This window comes from Tupaia chinensis, unplaced genomic scaffold, assembly GCF_000334495.1.
Source record: "Tupaia chinensis unplaced genomic scaffold, TupChi_1.0 Scaffold000081_1, whole genome shotgun sequence".
NCBI lineage: Eukaryota > Metazoa > Chordata > Mammalia > Scandentia > Tupaiidae > Tupaia > Tupaia belangeri.
Genome location: NW_006159542.1, coordinates 3,701,998 through 3,724,821, shown reverse-complemented (window position 1 = coordinate 3,724,821; position 22,824 = coordinate 3,701,998). Strand labels below are relative to the sequence as shown.

The following is a 22,824-nucleotide window of genomic DNA, read 5'->3' as shown; positions in this document are numbered from 1 at the left end:
ATGAAAAAGGGTTTATCACTTTGGATCCTACAGAGAACTGAAACAAAACAAAAACCCGTGTAACAATGACTGATGCCAATAAACTTGTAAGTTTGGATAAAAATGCACAAATACATTAAAAAGACATAACATATCAAAACTGAAAACGATTTTAATTGTCCTACATCCATTAAAGAAACTGAATCTAGGGGCCAGCAGGTCACATGGTGGTTAAGGTGTTGGACTCCCACATGGCCGATCACAGTTCAAGTGCTGGACCTGGTGGCTTGAAAATCACACTGGGTGCGTGTGTGTGCATGTCCAAAAATCCCAAGAGGAGAATAGAGGATAAGGATTGCATTGTGGCTGCCCCCCACTGTGAGTAATTTCTCACTTTCTTTTTCTCTCTCCAGAGAACACATGCACCCTATGGCAAAAACCTTAAAAGGGGGGGGGGGAATTGAACCTACAATCAAAAATCTCACAGGGAAAACTTTTAAGTTCCAACAAACAGTAAATTCTAACATTAAAGGACCAAAGAATGTCAAACTGTGCTAGTGAACACAAAGTAGGAATACTAGCCAACTTCTTTTATAAGGCAACATAGCTTTTCTATAAAAATATGGAAAGAACACAATAAAAGTACAGCTCATCTTGGCTCATAAGCAGACATAAAAATCCTTTTGTTTAAAGAGATTTTTGCTATAAGGCACTTATGCTCTCTAGAGACACAGAAAGCAAGAAATCACCCCCCCAGAGGGGATGGCCACACCGCAATCCTTTCTCCTCCATTTTCCTCTTGGGATTTTGGGCACGCACGCACACACACCCAGCATGAGTTTCAAGCCTCTGAGTCTGGTACCCCAACCGTAGTCAACGACATGGGAGTCCAGCAACATAACCATTACACACCATCTGTTGGTCCCAGACATAAAAATCCTTAATACAACATGAGAAAAACTGAATCTCTATATCATAATCAAAAAGTTCCAAATGAATAATGACCTAAATGTGCATGGTAAAACAAATGCTTCTAGAAACACTTTTCAGCTCTATGAACTTGGGGTAGCTCCGTATTTTTAAACCAAAATGTTAGCGAACTGAATTCCATTATAATTAAAAACAAAGGTTTATCAAAATGTATCATTAAGAGGTAAAAAGGTAAGCCACACAGTAGGGAAAAAAATTGCAGTATGTTTATTAACAAATAAGTTAGAAGAAGAAAGGACGATTAAAAATAGATGACACTTAAATGGGCCCTGAGTAAAAGAAGACATATTAATATTCCAGGAAATTAAAATACACTCACCAAAATGTCTAAATTGACAAGCAAAATCTGTAAATATCAAGTGCTGGTAAGGGTGTGGAACAGTATGAACACTGTTACTCAGCTCGAGTGCGTGTCAATTTGCACTACCACTTTGGAGACTAACAGCAGTATCTGCTAAGGTTGAGTCCATGTCTACTCTATGACCTAGGATTCAGACCCCAGAGAAATGTGCACATTTGGGTACCAAAGGGCATGTACGTATGATGTTCGTAAAAGCATAATCAGTAACAACAAATAGCCCCAAACTGAAAATAACCCTACATCCATAAACAACTCTATGTGTATGAAATATTTACACAATAAATTATTATACAATAATGACAAAGAATGAACTACAGGAATGCTATATGCAGAAACATAAATGACTCCCACAAACATAATATTAAGCAAAAGAAATCAGACAGTATAGAGGATATTGAAGGACCAGCAGTTGGTGTAATGGCTGTCACTAGACTTCCATATAGTCAATTGCAGTTCGAGTCCCAGACCCAGCAGTTTAAAACTCACACTGTGTGCGTGTGTGCCCAAGATCCTGAGAGAATGGAGAAGGGATTGTGGCGTGGCCACTCCCCCTGGGGGGTGACTTCTCATTCTCTATCTCTCTCTTTCTGGTGAGCACACGCACCCTATAGCAAAAACCTCTCCAAAAAAAAGTATATTGAAAGGGTTCATCACGCCAACTGCTGGTCCCGGAAAGCGTTCATTTATACAAATTCCAAAACGATATAAACTGACTTTATAGTAAAGTCAACATAGTGGTTATCTTATAGTAACTGGGAGGACACATGAGGGAAGCTTCTGGGTTCAGATAATAAATCTGCATCTTCTGCTGGGTGGTGGTTACAGTAATACATTTGCTTCATAAAAATTAATCAAGCCAGGGCTGGCAGGTGGCGTGGTGGTTAAGGGCACTGGACTCCCACATGGCTGACCACGGTTTGAGTCCCAGACTTGGCGGCTTGCTTTCTCATTTCCCCTATTTCTCCCTCACTCTTGCTCTGTCCCTTTCTGTTCAAATTAAAATAACTGAATAAATAAAGTTAAATAAAAAATAATTCTTAAACAAAAAATGGGAAGAAACACCAGAGAGCTCTCTGTCCATGCAAAGGAAGAGGTTTGTATATTTTTAATTTTAAGGATTTTGGGGGAAATTTTCTTATTTTATTGCACAGAAAAGTTCACAATTTATTAGTGTATGGCTTTTTTATTTTTTTTTATTTATTTTTTTTTCCTGGCAGAGGGCCACCTTCTTGCTGTGTATTCAGCCTCTTCCTTTGGGTTCCTTGTTTTATATGAAAATACAGTTTAACTACTTGTAAAAACTTTTTTGTGAGATTTTGCTATAGGGGGAATAGAAAGTGAGAAATCAGACCCCAGGGAGGATGGCTGGGATTCTCGGAATGCACACACATGCTCCTGGCGTGAATTTCAAGCTGCCAGGTCTTAGACTCAAACTTCAGTCAGCCATGTCGAAGTTCAGCGCCTTAAAAATTATGCTACCTGCTACCTGTAACTTTAAAGCAATATAAAAATACTATCATACAAAAATAGAGTAATTTCCATTTGGAATATTCAGCTGTGAGTAAAGATCTTGATGAATTATTCAGACATAAAAGAAATACATTTGCACTTCTGGAAAAATACTTGTCTATGAAAAAAAGCATTATTATCTTCAGGTGTTTTAACATATTTTTCATTATTAATAATTCTAGTAACAAAGACATCTGAATTGACCAACTTAGTTTGAACTGCCATCCCTATTCTGCTCAAAGAATACTGTCAAATGTGTTAAATGAAATGAATGGCAAATGAACAACTCTATATAAGAAGATATTCCTCAAAATAAGGAAGTGAAGACCTTGACATCTATTCAGCTTGGTATAACTAAACCTATTTAAAAAGCATTTGGGGCCAACCCTATCACCCAGTGGTTAAGGGAGTCAGATCTCACATGGCTGACCATGATTCAAAGGCCCTAGTGGCTTGAAAGCACACAAGCCCTAAATCCCTACAGGATAGAGAATGAAGAGACTGCAGCTGGACCACACTCCATTACGGGGTGCTTCCTCTGTTTCTCTCTCTTTCTCTGGTGAATACAAACACCCTCTGATGAAAACAACAACAAAAAATCTGATAAGGTGATTAGTGGAGGGAAAGAAAAACTGCTGGTGGAGTTCTACAGATAGCAAGACAAAGAATGAGTTCATTGTTGGCAATGGGGCTTTAAGCTCCATTAACAGGATTTTCAGGCCCAGGGCTCCAGGAAGCCTATGGTTAATTCAGCCATAAATCCTTTCCTACAGGGTCTCTGCCACCCTCTGGGCAGCATCCCAGAGGTCATATGCACAGATGCTTGAGGCTTGATTCGATATGCACTGGCTATAACCTGGGGCCAGGGCTGCATCCAGGTCAACACAGTTTTTTTCAAAATATGGTTTAACTTCTTTTTCAAATTGTAGCTACAAAAATCAGTCAGCTTTACACACAACCATTTATTGAATGAATGAAGACTGGTCATCATACCCAAACACAGACACTACGGGGACTGAAACATGCGCTCATTATAGAGACATCATTCACACTCAACTGCTTTTATTGAACTGCTTTTCTAATTTCCATATGTTTCAGGTTGTTCAACAAATACTGAAAACAATAAAAAACTACACTGCATCAGAGGCAAACAGTATACACACAACGGCATAAACTACTGAGACATAAATCCAGAATTTTATTTAGAGCACAAGTACACAGACAAATAGGAAGTAAAAACAGTGAGCGGATCAAGATGAAAACGTTTTAGTATAAAAGATCAGTGAGCAGCAAAATAAAAATGAAACCAATAGTACACGCTTATTGATGACAAAGTTTTACCGTATTATTACAAATGTCAAGTGGCAGAGGATTACCTGACCGAGAGCATCACAGTCACACATTCTAACACGGTAGGAGCTTCCCTCTACTTCAACTCATCTTTCTCTTTTTCTTTCCCACAAAATTATAATTGTAGCAGCTTAAGAGAGTTCTAAAATATGAACTGAGTGAAACCAACACACATGTACTTTTTCCTTATAAATCAGTTAAAAGCCAAGAAGCCAGGAAAAAAAAAAATGACTATCTGTCAAATAAAGGGGGGAAATAAACGCACTTTTAAAGAATAGTACCGTACTTTCTCATTCTTCCTAAGTATAACTGTGGTTATTACATTTCTAGGCAGATACTCGGTCTTCAATTATATCGACTAAATTGATACGTCTTTTTATTATTCCCAATTCACTTGGAAGTGACAGTAAAAGGAACCTTACAAATATTCTAATCATTTATAAGAAAGAAGGAAGACCTTGTGGAAGCTGAATTTAGCATTCACTTCACTAATCCAAGCAGTCCGTTTTTAACAGATAAATGAGTCAAGCATGTGGGTTCTGTTGAAACCAAAATGCTTCCAGTCACTCTCTCACCAGATTTCAGGCCTATGGAGTTACTGTTGTATTTTCAGATGACAACCTAAGAGGTATAAACTATTACTCGCCAAGGGGCTAATCTGGCAAATCTATGCCTACCCTTACAGTGCAATGTTTAATGTCATGGAAGAAACTGGAAACGCTACAAATTACCATCCTAATAAATAGGTATGTACTATTTAAAATTTATCCTATACATAAAGGCCAAAGGACAGACATACAAAATGTACAGAAGATCCGAAGGTAGGAAATAAAGCCAAGAGCAAGAATCAAATAAACGTGCCCATTGCTATCAGAAATTGTGAATGATCTGGATATATCATGTCATCATCTTTGGTGTCCAAAATAGAAAAGGAATTCTTGGTACAAGTTTTGCCCAAAAACTCCTGATGTAGGAATCAAGAAATAATGTGTGATTCTGGAAGTGACTGGACGAAGGTACGACTTTAGACTACACATAGTTGAATTTCCTTTTATTGCTTTATCACCTCATTGAGGAATAAATGTTTAAAGCATATTCTGGAGAAAAGGCTCACAGTTCAATCTGCCTTTCTTTTGCTTTAAGCAAAGAAGCGGTGGGGGCCTTGATAAATTAGTTTTAATACTCTTAGACTTAAATCAGTAATTTCAGCAGCAATGTGTCCAAATACAGCGCTGGCTGTCACATGGATCTGACAGTCACACAAAAAGCCTCTATATAATTCAGGAGATTATGCTTTCATTAAAGGAATCTTGTAATTATAAGCCCATTGAACTGACAAAGGGGAACCCTGTGCTAAGTGAGGAGTTTTGGCATGCTGGTGTAGAAAGGTTCCTCAGGAAGCAGCCTTCTTTTCTTAACATTTCATGGTAGCTTTCTGTCCATTTTAAGAGTATAAAGAAAAGTATAATGTTATTTCCCCTATGTCGAACTTTAACAAAGTATAGAGGGGCTAACCCGTTGAAAGAATTTTCTCTCCAACTTCAGAGTTTGTTTGGAATAGCTGAAGCAAAATCAGCTACACCGGAAACCAAACTAGACAGGTAGGCGTGAAGACTATCCTATGGCTATAAGGCAACCAAGTTGTTAATTAAGCCTAATGCAAATGTTGAATGTAAAAGCTAACATCTGGAAACTGTGACGTATCAATAAATAAAATTACTAAATACTCTTATTGAATGCAATTCAAACAAAAAGCCAGGGTTAACTGACACAAATGATATATGTACCTCACAGTCTCCTGTTACACTGTTTAGCCTAAAAATATCTAGATCAAGAGAAATTAATCTGTTCCACCGTCATTCTATTTGATTTTTCTGTAAGGTGATCAAATAACAGAAGAAAAAAAATTTTAATTCTAGTGGAGGGAGCACTGGAAATGTTCAGAAATCTTGTTTCTTTCTTTTGGTGCAAATGTTTTGCTTTCAAAGAACTGGAAAAGTGTGGAAGAAAAGCTGACCTAGCCTGGAATTATACATCTAAAACAAGACTTCCAAGTTTGGCACCACTTGTCAACTACAATATTTCATTCTGTAGCAGCCACTAAGTGCTGGCTCAAAATATTAAACAACAAAGTACATATTTTCTCAAGTTACACATACAAATGTCAACTGGCACAGCCTTTAGCACAGGTTTTCAGTTTAACTATAATAAGTGATAGCAGCAATGATTAACAATTCCACATAAACATCACACAGACACATATGAAGGAGCACCTATAACAACATGCAAAATCTCAACAGTGACACCACTGAATATTACACAATGCATAGAAATTGTAATGGTTTTTGGCAAGATTTTTCTTTTTGTAACAAATGCTTTTTATAAAACAAAAGTTCTTTTGTTATAAATGCTATTTAAAAACTCGTAATATAATGAATTGCAGATATAAAAGTTCAGTTAGATAAAGTTAATCTGAGTGGGTTAATACTAAATATGAACCTGCTACTTCATTTAGTATAAATAATTATAAATTAATTTCTAGTGGAAGTATACTAAGGTATTGATTTATAAAATGTTAAGAATCACAGAAAATAAACAAGCGTAAAAAACTCACTAAAATATAGAATGCACAATTACTGTCAGGGTTCTATATTGCTGATGTCTTCCTAATTCTACTTACCACAAACAAGTAAACTAAGCCAAAGCATTTCCAAAGCTCTTGTTGAAATAAATGCATAACAGTAAAAAATGTCCTCTGATTCCAGTGTAATACCAAGACAAACATTTGAAGTCTAGCAAAATTCAACATTCCGTAGAAAGACAAATAATTACATTGTACTCTTTTCAACACAGAATTTGATCTTTTTTTCAACTATGATCTAATAAATAAAATTTGTCAAATTTTAAAATATTTATGCTTGAATTCCTTTTCAGAAGAGTAAGCAAGATAATATGAGAAATGCAAATACTTCATATTTCTACTACATATCCTCCTGCTGTAGGCCTCTTTCATTACTCTCTCTAAATAAATTCACTTCAGAAACATCCTAGTTATGTTCATAGAAATTTATTCTCTTAACTGAGGATATGTCCCAAATGTTCAAATATGAGTTTTAAAACTTTCCATAGACTAAAAAAGGCTATGTTGACTGCATTCACAGCCAGTAATACAGACGCAGATGAACACTGAATTAAACGAAAAGTTGCCTGTTAGTTCATAGTCTATAACTAAAATTCATGTACTTGAAGATTGTGGATAGTATCCCCCCCCCCATAATTGAAAATGAAACCTAAATGAAATAGGCCGAGAGATGCTCTTAGAATAAAAGTGGAATAGCCAGCCATGCTTAGAGATTCTCCTATCACATTTCAAAAGGAGAAGGTGCTAAGAGCAAAATATAACACTACACGAAGAAAAATAAAACTTCACATTCAAAAAGAGCTCACACCGAGCATTTCTCTCTCTCGGAGGCTGTTTCCTCTTCTCTAAAAGAGGAGGGTGGATTAGATCAGATGTTTCCAACCTCATTTCCCAGCCAGCACACCTAGAGGGTACACAACAGCTACAGCAGCACCTGAGACCAATGAGCATCAGAGGAGGAAGGTAGGGGCACAGAACGGGAGAATTCCTGGGGAATCTGTGTCTGAGCATGTGTTCTCTTTGCTCTTTCCATCTCTGGCCCTTTTCATCTCTCCCTGCAGGACACGGTACCCTTACTCTTCACAGCATTGAAAATCACTGGGCTAGATGATCTCTTGGGTCCCTTCCAGGTCTAGCCTCTCTGATTATAATTAAACAAAGACAATGGTTTACATTAATACGCTGACCTAATTAATACTCTGATCAAATCAGGACTCTGACCTAATTAATACTGTCTGATTCTAATTCAACAAAGACATGGTTTACATAAAAACTTAATTTACATGTATTAAAATGCTCTTTTAAAAAATAATCTTCGATACCAAATCAAATCTTCCACTCAGCTCTGACAGGCCCAATTGGTCAATTTACCAATGGTCCAGATAAGGAGAAAATTTGAGTATCTTTATTCCCTTTATTTAGAGAAATCAGAGTTGTTAGTAGTTTACCAATACCATCCCCTCTTTTCTGTTGTCACACCAATATAAATACTGGTCAGTCACAGGTACAGCAGTGACCAATGCTCTGTGATGCCAAAGCCCATGGGAAGTTCCCAGGTTCATGTCCCAAGGTCTCCTTGTACACTCTACCACACGTGATCCTGGTGGACCAGGGGTGGACCGTGGTGTGCAAGACCCTGTTGGGGTGTGCCTCTTTCTCTCATGAAAAAAATAAACTTAAAAAAGAAAACACACTAACTACCAACAGGATGATAATTACAGTGTTCTTTATCCCATTCCTACTCAATGCCAAGGATCTCTAAAATTAACCCTAGCTTCATCACTTTGTCTTATAAAAAGCTATGCACTAATATCATCTCAGCCAGATCCAAGTGGTAAAGAAAAGCAACGTCAGAATGGCATACATTAAGGAAGAAACAAAACGAAGATAACTGAGGATGACCTTGCCTATGGTCTATCTGCACCACACCATGATAGAAGTGCAGAGATAATATCTTGCATAAAGGAATTCTATTTGGAAAAAGCTTATTAACCTGATCGATAACTCCCTAATTCTTTAGTATTTATAACTATCTTTTAATGAATGAACCTTTAAAAAAATCTTTCTGCAATAAATTATCTGATACTCTCTTTGATTACTTCCTTAGGCCTGGAAATTTCCTTTATGATAGGTTTTCTGTATTAATGCTAAGTATTACAACTTTATTTTGGCTATAAAGATAAAAATACACCTTATCTATAAATAAAGTCTGTCAGAAGAGGACTGATTAAAATCAGTAGTTCTTATCTCAATTAACTGCAGATAGACAAACTAGCAAAAATTTGAACTGGCTCGCAGTCGAATTCTGGGATCATTAAGGGTAATACTTTGCCCCAAAAGGTTTTTGCTATATAGCAATCACATTTCATGCAAAAACAAAACAAACAACACAATTTTCTATTAAATACTATTAATAATATTTTTAAGACCCAACTCCCTGGTAGACTGGCAACCAATATCTAGTTATTCAGTTGATGACAATTTCAGCTTACAGGTTTAAGAGAGGTATGCTCTTTGCCTAGAATGTCCCCTATCCTTGTCTGAATAATACAGAACTCTCTTGAAATTGAGTTTTCAGCTTTCTTTGGATAAATGCAAATGACAAATCACGTAACCATATCATTCCTTGTGCACCTACACACTCACCTCCATGACAAAGGTAAGTGCTCTTTGGGGAGTGACAAAGTTTGGCTCTACTCATGGCTAGGAGAAAACAAGCCCTGCCAAATGTCTCCTCTCAGAGTAACTACAGTAATGACCTAAATAACACTGATAATGAACATGCCAGGTGATGGCACTGATCTCAATTTGGAGTTGACTGAATATCGATGACTTTCTCACACCAGTGATCTCATTTATCATTTCCGAGGGCTTTAAGAAGCACTGCAAATCATTTCTCAAACAAGTACCTATAACAGAAAAGGATAGTGTCTAATGGGATTTGGATCTAGTTTCAGATATTGATGCGTTTACATATTAATTGTGACATGGGCAACCAATTAGACTTTTCTGGGTTTCCTCACTTTTTTTTTTTTCTGGAGAGGTTTTTGCTACAGGGCATATGCGCTCGCCAGAAAGACAAAGAGAGACAGAGAGACAGAAAGCAAGAAATCATCCCTCAGGGGGGATGGCCATGCTGCAATCCCTTCTCCATTCTCCTCTCAGGATCTTGGGCACACATGCACACATGGCCAGCGTGATTTTAAACCACTGGGTTGGGTCTGGGACTCAAACCGCGGTTGACTACATGGGAATCCAGCGACATAGCCATTACACCAACTGCTAGTCCGGTTTCCTCACTTATGAAAGAAAAATAATGATACTTACCTAACAAGTCTAAGTGTGAATTAAATGCAATAACATACAAAAACACGAAGTACAACTGCACACTCCAGGTACCCAACCAATGACAGTCTGTATGTTCTTACGTATATGTACACCTCTGTGAACACAATGGACGCTACAGAAGTGACTTCCCCTTATTACTGACTTTAAAACAGGCTCTACATTCTGCTCAAAGCAGAATGATCTATTCTGCAGCAAACCAACACAGTCATTAATAAATGACAAAGGCATGAGTACAAAGTTTGAAAACCAAGCAAAATAGTAATGGCATAGAATTTTTTACTGGGTTCTCAAAAATGAAATGAATCTTTAGCTGCAGAAACATAGGTAAATTCTTGAGAGCAGAAACTATTTTATGTATCTCTGTACACTTCCCAGTGTCTAGACCCTGCCTGATCAATAAGCATTTGTTGATGGGACTATAAATTTTCATCTCAATGAAGTCGCTGATTTCATGGCATCTGGAAGCCAAGCCATATGACAAATTAATGCTATGAAAGTATTAGCTAATAATGACCTAAATGAAAACCAGAGACCTGATCTATGCTAGAAAATTTCCAGGTCAAGCAGTGATTTTACCTAGGGAAAAATGTAACATAGGGAAAAAATAAGTAAAAAATATTTTAAATGGATGATATCTGAATCATTCTTAGGCCAGCCCTAATAATAATAAAATCTTACAAGTAAACTATCTTGCATAAATACTCTGAATATCTCTAACCTTCTCAAACATGTTTTAATTTTCTTAAAAAAATTGCTAACATTGGGTCAGCAGGTAGTGTGGAGGTTAAGGTGCTAGGTCTCACATGGCCAAGCGCATGGTTTGAGTCCTGAACCTGACAGCTTGAAAATCACACTGCGCACGTGTGCATGTGTATCCAAACTCCCGAGAGGAAACTGAAGAAGGGAAGGCAACATAGCCATGCCTTCAGGAAGGTGATTTCTCACTTTCCCTCACTTTCTCTCTGGCAAGAGCATGCACCCTCTTAAAAAAAAAAAAAATCGCTAACATCTATTATTTTCAATAGCTTGTCATTTACATAAATATGGAAGAAGGATCAGCTATGTCATCCAATATAGTGGCAGATGGATTCAGTTTTTTGTTACAGACAGTGCAAGACTTCCAGAGCCATGTGAAGGACACTGGTATGAGGATGACAATGACATTACACTGATCTTTAAGAGTGAACTTTGCAAATATGGCTTTATTGTATCTATGTGAACCACGGATTGCCTGAAAAGGTAGCACATTCAGCTGTAGTGAACACTTGCTGGGCTGCTGAGTTTTTGCTGAAGCACAAATCTTATTGGAATAAGCAATACCACGTGGATTTGTGTATGTACACTCTGCCACAGCGTAGACAAGATTTTTCTGAAGTTAAAGTTCCAAATAATAAAAACAATACCTAGCAGTGGTGTACCCTCGATATTTAGATAAAAACACAAAACTTCGAGGTAGCTGCAGATTTTTCATAATTTAATTAACTCAAAGAGGTACTATAATATTGACTGTTTCTGAAGCCATTCTTCAGAAAAGTTTTCTGAATCTAAATGTCACACTGTCCCTATTTGGTTTGAGTGATCACAGCAAAACATAAATAATAATTCACATTCTTAGCTTAAGTGTGTTCTTTTAAATGAAAATGCAATACAATTAAAGAGAGATATTCATTTCAGTACCTCAATAAACACAAACGGTGATTCAAAATTTTATCAGTGCACCAACTGCCTTTCTTCTTCAAGACAGACTTTGCTGACAAAAACATACCAAGAACTTAGGGAACAGCAGTTAGCATAAGGGCTATGTCACTGGACTCCCATGTAGTCGACCGCGGTTCGCGTCCCGGACCCAGTGGCTTAAAACTCACGCCGGGCGCGTGTGCGTGCGTGCCCAAAATCCCAAGAGGAGAATGGAGGAGAAGGGATTGCGGCATGACCATCCCCTCTGAGGGGGGTGATTTCTCACTTTCTGTCTCTATGTCTCTCTCTGTCTGTCTGGTGAGCGTACGCGCCCTATAGCAAAAACCTCTCCAAAAAACAAAACAAACAAACAAAAAAAACTAAGAACTTAGAAACCATGTCAATTAAAAACAAAATGTATGCTTTTTAAATGTTTTACAGATACCTACCTTTTTAAACATGAAAGTTAACCCACCTAAGAATAACTTAAAAAAAAAAAAAAGAGTTCCCTTAAAGTAGGCTGTCACGTGCACTTCATATCACTTACAGTGTAAGGAGAACAGGAAGGATCTGTAAGTAGACTCTGTAGTTCAAAATGAATTGGGGAGGGGTGTCTAAGAGGACATAATGTGCAATAAGAAAGATCACTCAGCATTCCTTTAATCAGACAGCCAGCCTTCAGAACCGGGAAGACACGATGTCCCTATCTCTGGCTCAAATCACTGGAAACGAATTACGAGCTGACACTGAGAAAGGCAGATGAGAAAACTTGCGTGTGAGATGACAGGCTACCATCTCCTTAGCTATAATCTAATTGACTAATCTTGATGTCACCATAAAATAGAAGTTAACTCATCTTCTTTTCAAAGTTGTTGAAAAGGTTAAGATATCGGAAATAGAAATATATATGTACATACTGAAATATGTCTGAAGAAATATTTGCCAAAATGTTAGCAGCAGTTCTCCTTGGCCGGCAGGTGAATGTGCTTCTGCTTCCTTTATACTTATCCATACAGTCACACATCCCATGATGTTTCCATAACAATGGACCCCACGCACGAAGGTGGAGCGACAGCGTGTCTGTGTACGTACAGTGTATGACTAGCTTAATGATAAACTGCCGAAAGATGCTTCTCTCAGAGTGTGTCCCCATCATTAAGCTATGCATGACTGCATTTTCTAATGATTTTACACTTTGTGACTACTACATGTGTGATGCATGGGAAGTACTCAGCACAGTGCTGGCATGCATACTGCCTCAAAAACGGTAGTTATCATCATTATTACCACACACACAAAAAGCAAGGTATCTTCTGCCTTTTCTTCTCATTTCTAGATATATGAACAAATGCTTCCCTATGGAGGAAAATGAAGCTATTCCACCACACAAAGTCTATGGCAGGTTTCCCTCTCCTGAACCAAATGAAAGGTCACAGCTAAGTGGAATAGGTTATGTGCTAACGCTTTAGGGTTGAAAAGAGATGCCTAGCCATGAGAAAGCTCAGCTCTGGGATGACTTAGAGAGCAAATCAGAATGGAATTTGTCCTGGTCATACAATAAATTAACACGTAAAATACTACCTCCCTTCTTGCTTATTATGAGTTATGAGGCTGTCTTGAAAAATAAATACTCCCAATGGAATGACCAGATCCAACAAACCAATTAAGATTTGGAATTTATGTGTGTCATACAGGATAGAAACCTAGTTCAGTTTTTTTGTAGTTCTAATGACTACATTTATTTAATTTTTGAAGTATCTTAACTAATAATTCAAGACCTGACAACAAAGATCTTAGAGAAACCACCACAAGCGTTTAACCAAAATTACCATTATAATTGCAAGATACCACAGATAAATGCATTCATATTTACTATGGGAAAATTCGAATATTTTCAAGAATGCTTGGAACTGGGCTAAACCTGGTAACAAAATATTGTTACCTAAAAATGAAAGTCCATATTCCTCTGACCTTAACTACCATGTCAAATAGCCCACTAGGAAAAGGGACTGAAGTTTAATGCTTATAAGTTAGTAATTCAGGGGATTTGAACTTTAAAGAGGGTGACTTCTTCTGTTGTCTCAACTAATGCTTCTAGATTTTTATAAGACTTCTCCATTCTCCTATCTTCTCTTTTAGCTTACTATACAATCTAAAAGTTGGCAACATTTTCAAAGTTGGTAGTTTATATTTTTTTGTAAATCTCATAATCAAACTGTACTTATACTGACTTCTTGAGGACAACGAAACATTCTACTAGACTCAAGCACAACAGTAAAAATAAAATATGTAACAGTCTCTTTTGCCACAACATTAGACTTTGCATATTGTTTTAAAATTATATTATCTTTCAAAAGAATGGCACCTTTATTCCCTCTTTCCATCCCCTCCCCCTAAAAAGAAATATGTTAGCGAAACCTCTAGATTTTCATACACTGCAAAAAAAATGAGGCACAAGAGCTAAAATTCTAATTGTTTTTTTTTTTTTTTAAATAAAAGACTAAATAATCTGATATCAAGCTTATACAACACTTTTCTATCCTGGACCTGACTGAATACAGTTTTGTGTAAGCAGTAAAATTAGTGTTGTCTCCTAATTAATATAGAAGTTTTAAAATTAAAAAAATAAAGCTATTTATTAAGGAGACTAAAAAGTGAGAAGTGGGTGGGAAGGAAAAGCAGGAGTAGAGGACACAGCATCTAGGATGACTCCAATTCCTTTCTGACAGTTTTCTACAAAGGGAATTCCTTCTCTATTCGTGTTGCCTGAGAACCACTCTGGTTTTGTGAAGTCTGTAACAGTAATTCATGTGATCACCCAGGAGGACATCTCTCTTAAGCCTATAAATACTATGTTAGTATACTAAACTATCTCCCTTGGCTTATTTGTAAAAAGAAAAATATATTATATATTTATATTTTTATAAAGTTAACACTGAGGGCAGAGGGAAGGGGATGGGAAGCAGTGTGTATCGTAGATTCTCCGGACACAGTAGCCAAGCGAGGGTCTTGCTCAGGCTGTGTCTGAGGAAGAGTCGTAGGAGGCGGAGACGATGAAGTTGCCACTGTTGGAGTGCCCGGCCACTGACTGGGCTGCCTGCTGGCTCAGATTGTTACAGATCAGCACCAGCTGGTTGCTCTGGGCCTCGGACAAGGTGCTGCAGCTCTGATACACACTGAAGTTGGTTTTCCTGCCAGGGATGTTGCCCTTCTCACACATGGTCTTCACCATCTTGGCCAGCTTGTTCTTGCCAAGGGCCTGACAGTTGTACCAATGCAGAGCCGCCAAGTTGACAACGGGCTTGATGGACAAATAGAAAGGGGCATCCTCGTAGCGCATGGCAGGAGGCCGCCGCTGGGCATACTCCTTATAGTCCTGTACGGGGCAGGTCTGTGGGGCGTGCTGGGTGGCATACACACGAGAGTCCGTCCCTCCTCTCTTGGTTTTGGCATTCAAGTCACCAGTGTCTTGACCCATCCACTCCAAGTACTCCAGCCCCGTTTCTGTTACCCGGAGCCTGATATCACCCCACTTCAAGGTAGATCCATGGAAGCCCGTGCAGTGCCCAAAAGCTTTGGTGTTGTTGAGCCAGACAAGGTTGAGCAAACCCTCAGGGTTGTACCGACTGAGTAGTCCCCTCTTCCGCAGGATGAGCTCGTCGGCAAAGGTGAGCTTCATGGACTTGTGTGGCTTATTTCCTTTTCCTTTGCAGCGGAGTTCGATTTGCTTCTGTTTCAGGGCTTCTTGGGAACGCTTGAATTCCTTGTCCCTGGTGATACTGTAGCCATACCTGTGTTCTTTCAGGTACCGTTCAAGCCCACACTGGTAATTGGCCAAGCTGTTGGGTTCATACTCGGACCCATCCTTCTGCCTGGCATCAACAAAGAAAGAGGCAAGGTAGGCATCCAACTCCTTGCAAGGGATGACATAAATCTCTCTGGTTTCAGAAGGATACTTGGAGATGAGGAACTCGCGGAAATTGCGGAGCGCGGTCTGCGTGCTCCGGATGGTTTTCTCGTTCTGCTCCCTGCTGAGCTCCGCCGCTCTTTCATCCTGGTCTGTAACAAATTGGGAAGGGGAGGGATAGAGAGGGTGTTGATGAGTTCAGACAATGTACTTTCTACTCTGAAATAAAGTTTCCTTTTATCATGAAAAGGGAAAGAAGGAATCAATTTTACAGAGATCACTGATAAGGTTATTTACATACCCGCCACATTACAATGGCCAACTTCAGTTTCACAAATGATGTGCATGACAAGAGCACAACCCTCTACAATCAAAATGAGCCTCTTGTGTCACTGGCACATTGGTTCAGTGCATGCAGGTCTGGGTAAGAATAAGATTAGACACAGCCTTCCTTTTAGGAAAAATGTGGGATAGAAACAGGCTACCTATCCTACTGCAGTGTGCAAGGGCCTCCTTAGAGCTGACAAACTCATTTGGAATCACTTCATTTATGAAAACAGAGGTTGTACTGGTTTCGTTTTGTTCAATTAAAATATCTATATTTGCTATTTTAACACATCTCTAGAATTCTGTATTTTAAAAGAACTAATCAGATTTTTGTGGTTCTTCTACAGTGGCAATGAGGTAGACAGTTTGTAAGTATTCTGTATGAAACTGCAGGACAGCCTGTCGTAAGTGATAAAAAGAAAACTGGTATTTTGGGGGGCAGTAAGGACGAAACTTCATAGGTATAAAGACAGGACAATAAAATCTGAATAAGGCTTTTTTAGTTCTTATTTTCAGAATGTAAGAAAGGGGAGATGTCTCCTGGACACACTGTTATATCTTATTAATTTATGATTTATCTTCTGCCTCCAAGGACTCCAGGTCCTCTTTATGTTATGTATCATTCACAACCCAGTAATGCTGCTCTAAGAGCAGTGGTTCTTTTACTTTACTACGCTTCCGGGCTCAGGATGCTCAGTTAAAAGGCAGACTACCAGGTGGCAGGCCTAGGAACCTGCATCTTAACTAGCACCACTATGTTCCTGAGAGACCACACTTTGAGAAACAAAGTACCAGGGCAGTGTCCTGTACAGGAAACCCTACTCCATTTTACACAATTCCACAATGGTTCAATTCAATGGTATCAGGATCAGCAGTTGGCGTAATGGCTGGCACTGGACTCCCACATAGTTGACTGCGGTCTGAGTCCCGGACCCAGTGGCTTAAACTCACACTGGGTATGTGTGCGTGCGTGCCCAAGATCCCGAGAGAAGAATGGAAGAGAAGGGATTGTGGCGTGGCCATCTTCCTTGGTGGTGGTGGGGGGGTGATTTCTCACTTTCTGTCTCTCTCTGGCAAGCGCACATGCCCTATAGCAAAAACCTCCCCCTAGGGGGAAAAAATTAATGGTATCATTTAAATGGTTTCTATAATATGCAAATTTGAATTTGGAATCTAACATTAATACAAAGTCATTTTGTCAAAAATCACCACTACTGGGCCAACAGGTGTCATGGTAATTAAGGTGCTGGACTCCACAGGCCGACTTCACAGTTCAAATAATGGACCTGGCAAACTGAAAAATAAGCAAGGTGCATGTGCATGTATGCCCAAAATCTTGGGAGGAGACTGGAGAAGGGATTGCTGCATGGTTATTTTTTCTGGGGGGTGATTTCTCACTTTCCCTCCCACTACATCTCTCTCTAGCAAGTGCAAGTGCCCTGTAGCAAAAAAATATAAAAATTAAAATTAAAAAATTAAAAAGCATCACAGTGACAGACATAGTCTGGGTGAAAATAAAAAGTGAAACCCCAAAGATGAAATTATATAATACTGCAGAAAATCAGGCTTTTCTATGGATTATTGAGAAGCAAACATAGAGTTTAAAACATAAAAATGTAATTTCTAGAGAACAGCAGCAGATGGCATAATGGACTTCCATGTAGTTGACCACAGTTAGAGTCCCAGAGCCAGTGACTTAAAACTCACGCCAGGTGCGTGTGCATGCATGCCCAAGATCTCGAGAGGAGAATGGAGGAGAAGGGGCTGTGGCATGGCTATCCCTTCAGGGGGTGATTTCTCTTTCTGTCTCTCTGGTGAGCGTATGTACCCTATAGCAGAAATCGCTCTCCAAATAAAAAACAATAATTTCTGGGACGTCCCATGGCATGCTGGTTAAGGCAGATGGATCCTACATAGCTGGTTGCATGGTTCAAGTCCTGGACTTGTGGCTTGAAAAACATGCCAAAATTTGTGCATGCCCACAATCCCAAAAAGGGCGAGTGATAGAGGAGAAAGGACTACGGCATGGCCACTCCCTATGTGACTGCTTTCTTATTTCCTCTTTATCTCTCTTTCTGGTGAATGCATGCACCTTCTTGGCAAAATGGGTTGGGGAAATGCACTTTCTGATTGTAAAACATAATGTAGAAGCTTTGTTTACCTCAGTTATCTTGTCAGGAAAACATCAGATTACCTTACATTACAACCTTACATTAATTTGTAAGGCTGCCCAGTGGAACTCTTTGTAATTACCACATCTAACAATAAATATAAAAGTTTATAATAAACTGGGTATTACTCAAAAAACATACTACTTTGTATGTTACTATGCAGATTTGTGAATAACTATGTATTTTTTAAATGACAATTCTAAGGTATAATTGCCAAAATCCACATGACTTTATAAAATGAATAGATATTCACTAGGTAAATATATGTATATTTTAGGTATATATTTTTATAGTCACATTTTTAAGATTATTTCCAAAATTCAAATATACAAAAACAGTTTCATGCCTCAATAGAATTAACTTTAGGTTATGTTACTCTCTTCCAGTTGAAACTGTTTATATATCAACAATAAAAATGCTTATCTTTTATCAAAAGCATGGAAGCCACAGATTGAATGTAATCTTTTATCATACTAGCTTCCTCTACTATTTATATGTAAACCCAAAGGGACTAAAACAACTGTTTATTTTGGCTATTTGTTCAAATATCTATCTCAGCGATGTTCAAACTTCAAACAGAGTCAAGCAATAAACAGTCACAAACAACTTTAGGGGAAACATTTCCAGTTCCTCAACTTTGACATGGGATCTTTTCTAAAACTTGCTGTTTGCTCCAGTTGCCAGCCCAAATCTACTACAGTATATGTGCTGGGGTATAAAAGACTTTGAAGAGCCAAACAGAATTTATAAATCAATGATGGTACCTACGGCATGTTCTGTCTGTCTCTGTGTTACGCATATTCTGACAAAGAAGAGATCTGCCACTGGGGCCTGAATTGGAGTGTTCTAAATTTAGGACAGTTTAAGAGGTCAGAGGTACGTGAGGTTGATTTTTTTAAACTAGAAATGGAATATTCTGCAGAACCACCAAAAAAGTTCAAAATAAAGTAAAATAGTGGCTTAAAATTGTATTAATTTCTATTAGAATCAAAGTGTGCTTTATTCACAAGGTAATTAATTATTATCAAGTTGTATCATGAAATATTCATTCTAGTTATAGTCCATCCTCATTTCCATTTGTTCCTCTGTATTCACAGGGATTTGGTTACAGGATCCCCCGTGGATACCAAAATCCAAAGATGCTGAAGTCTCTTATATAAAAGGGATGTACCCGGATGCAACCTATGTACATGTTCCCATATATTTTAAATGTTCTCCAGGTTACTTCAAATACTCAATACAATGACACGTAAACAGTTGAGTATGCTATTGATATTTAGGGAATAATGACGAGAAAAATATTGTACATGTTCAATAAAGATGCAACCAACTTTTTCTTTTAATATTTTGGATCTGCTGTCGTAGAACCCAGATACAGATGCCTGACTGTATTCAATATTTTCTACCTCTTTTTTGCAAAAAAACGATTGAAACTTATGCCAAAAGCCTTTGGATGCTAATTTAAAAGTGAACAGGAGGTAGTTTTTTCAGAGTATTATTAAGGGGTATGTGAGCAAAAGCATTAGTCTGCTGTGGGCAGAACTGGTGCAGATGTCTATGTAAGGCTACGGAGTGCTGGCATGGGTGACATGTCATCCCATGTGACAGTTCCTGAGGGGAGGTGGCCACTCTCCCACTTCTGCATCTTCCCCGCATTTTTTTTTCTTTGCTGGAGAGAGAGACAGTGAGAAGGAAAGTGAGAAACCACCCCTCAGGGAAGACGGCCATGCTACAATCTCTTGTCCTCCAGTCTCCTCTCGAGATTTTGAGCATGCACACACACATCTCGCGTGATCCTCAAGCCACCAGGTCTAGGACTCGAACCACAGTAGACCACATGGGAATCCAGGGCCTTGACTGCTGCACCACCTGCTGGCCGCCTCCTCCACATTTTTTAGCACCATACTAATGTACTCAGAGTTGATTGACACATTCATACTATAATACACTATCCTCAGCCCAACTTTGTTTTCTAGCCTTTCTCTTCTATTAATTCTAGGCTTCACTCTTAGTTTAAAAAGTACCATTCCAGTATCCACCCTGTAGTGCAGCGGTCAAAGGAGCAGGATTGCACGTGGCTGACTACAGTTTGAATCCTGCCCCAGTGGCTTGAAAAACTGACCTGTGTGCCCCCAATCCTGATGGGAGGGAGAAAGGGAGGAAAAAGAACTGTGGCATGACCATGCCCACTGGAGCTGTGCTTTCCTTACCCCCTTTCTAGCAAGCACAACCTGGCAATTTAAAAAGAAAAAGAAAGAGCCATTTCATCTTTAGAATATAAAACTAAAGAAAAATACCATGCTGTCATATCCTTTTCTAATAGCTAGGCATGCGCCATTAGAGGGGGTTGGAAGAGTAAGGACATTCTTGTTTATTTTATCAATAAGGGGGAGGAAATTATTTTAAAACAAGTATAAGAAGTAAGTTTTACAGCTAATACCTAAATTTAATAAGAGTAGAGATGATTGCTAATAAAATAAAGAATAGTACAATAATCTTGCCTTTTTAGAAAATTTCTGGGGGCCAGTAGAAGGCACTGAACTTCCACATGGTTGATCATGGTTCGAGTCCCGTATCTGATGGCTTGAAAATCATGCCAGGAGTGTGTGTACCCAAAGTCCCAGGAAGAGAATGAAGGAGAGGGGACTGCAGCGTGGTCATCCCTCTAGGGGTAATTTCTTACTTTCTTTCTAATTGTTTCTGTCTGTATCTGGTGAGGGCACACACTCTATAGCAAAAACCTTTAAAAAAAAGAAAAAGAAAAATTTGATTCTTTTTTTTTTTTCCTTTCCCCTTTTTTTTTTTTTTTTAAGAGAGAGGATTTTCCCAGGATGACTTCAAATTTGTGATCTCCCTGCTTCGACCTCCCAAGTACCTGCACCTAAAGGCAGGTACCACCATGCTGTGGCTAATCTAGTCCTTCTTTAAAAAAATTGTTAATATACACACAATAAAATAGACTAGTCATTAAATGCACTAATTTTCACACATTGAATATATTTGTGATTCCAGCACCACAATCAAGAAAAAGTGCACAACCCCAGAGCCTTCCTCATGATCCTTCTTTCAGCCATACTCTCTCACCAAGAAAAAACATTACCTGACTTGAAACCTCATAAGTCTGTCTGGCTACTATAGGAACACATATGAATGGACTGGAATCTTAGAAGGTCAACTCCCTCTTTGGAGTCTGGCTTCTCTTGCCCAACATTATGTCTGTGAGCTTCATCCATATCATTATGCAAATAATTAATCCTCATTGCTATGTAACAGTCCATAATGCAAATAAACAATTTCTTTATCCGTTCTATTAGACAATGCATTTCTCTTAGTTTTCACTTTTGGGTTATTCCAATAAAACTGCTATAAACATTCTCATAGGTATCTTTGGTGATCATGTGCATGCATTTCTTTTGGGTACTCACTTACAAGTAGAATTGTTGGGTCATAGGAAATCGTATGTCCAGCATTAATAGATATTGACAACCAATTTTCCAAAGTGGTTATACCAATTTTCCTTCCCCACCATAAAGAAAAGATGCTCCGTATCTTCAGCAACATTTAATGTTAATCTTTTTTTGTTTTAGCCATCCTGGTGAATGTGTAGTGATATTGCACTTTGGTTTTAATATTCATTTCCCTGGTGACTAATAATGCTGAACAACTCTTCATGTTTATTGGCCATTTGGATATCCTCTTTTATGGAATGCCTGTTCAAGTCTTTTTCCCACTTTTCTATTAGATTGTCTGGTCTTTTCTTACTCTTTGTAGGAGATATTAACATAGTCTGGATAAGAGTCTTTGTCAGATATACGTATTAGAAATATCTTCTCCCAGTCTATGGCTTGTTTTTTCATTTTCTTAATGGTATTTTAATGAACAAGAATTCTTAATATAGTCCAATTTATCAATATTTTTTCTTTATGGTCCATGTTTTTTGTGTACTGTTTTAAAAAATCTTGCTTATTCCAAGGTCATGAAAGATCTTCTATTTCTTCCAAAAGCTTTTATTGTTTTACTTTTCACATTTTGACCTGCAGTTGATTTTCACTTTTCCATTTATCATCCACTAGAACATCCACCTATATGGTCTGAGATCAAAGTAAAAACTGATTTTTTAAAAAATACGGGCCATGATCCATTTTATTTAAATTAATTAATAAAATCTGAATAGGCAATACAGGTGTATATATACAGTATCTACAAGTTACAAAAGGATACAGAGTGAAAGTACATCATGGTTCCTATTCCATCTGTTGCTAAGTCTCATATTGCATGACAAACAACAGCTACCAATTGTCTGAATATAATTTTGAAAATTGTCTATGTGCAATAGCTTCATATTGTTACATACACAGTTGGCTCAATTTTTCTTATAGCTGTATAATATTTAATAGAGAAATGACAAATTTAATAGAGATATAACAATACATTTATTCAGTTCCCTAATTCCCTATGGATGGATATTTGCATTATTTCCAACCTGTTGCTATTACAAAGAATGGTGTGGTGGGTATTCTTATATGCATGACACTTCCCATTTTTTCTTTTTTTTTTTTTTTTG

The 22,824-nt window shown here is 38.1% G+C and overlaps 1 protein-coding gene across 3 annotated transcripts in view; it reads right to left on the bottom strand.

Annotated features, from left to right (window-relative positions):
- The window catches only part of KIAA1958 (KIAA1958 ortholog), an 87,959-nt gene that overhangs the window by 21,351 nt on the left and 43,784 nt on the right, over positions 1 to 22,824 (bottom strand). Inside the window, exon 2 of one of the 3 annotated variants that reach the window (XM_014585511.2) lies at positions 15,831 to 15,914. The exons of the other annotated variants lie outside the window; for them this stretch is intronic. Within the exon in view, the coding sequence (XP_014440997.1) occupies positions 15,831 to 15,914 (84 nt within the window). The remainder of the gene's footprint in view (positions 1 to 15,830; positions 15,915 to 22,824) is intronic. 3 annotated transcript variants of the gene reach the window in all.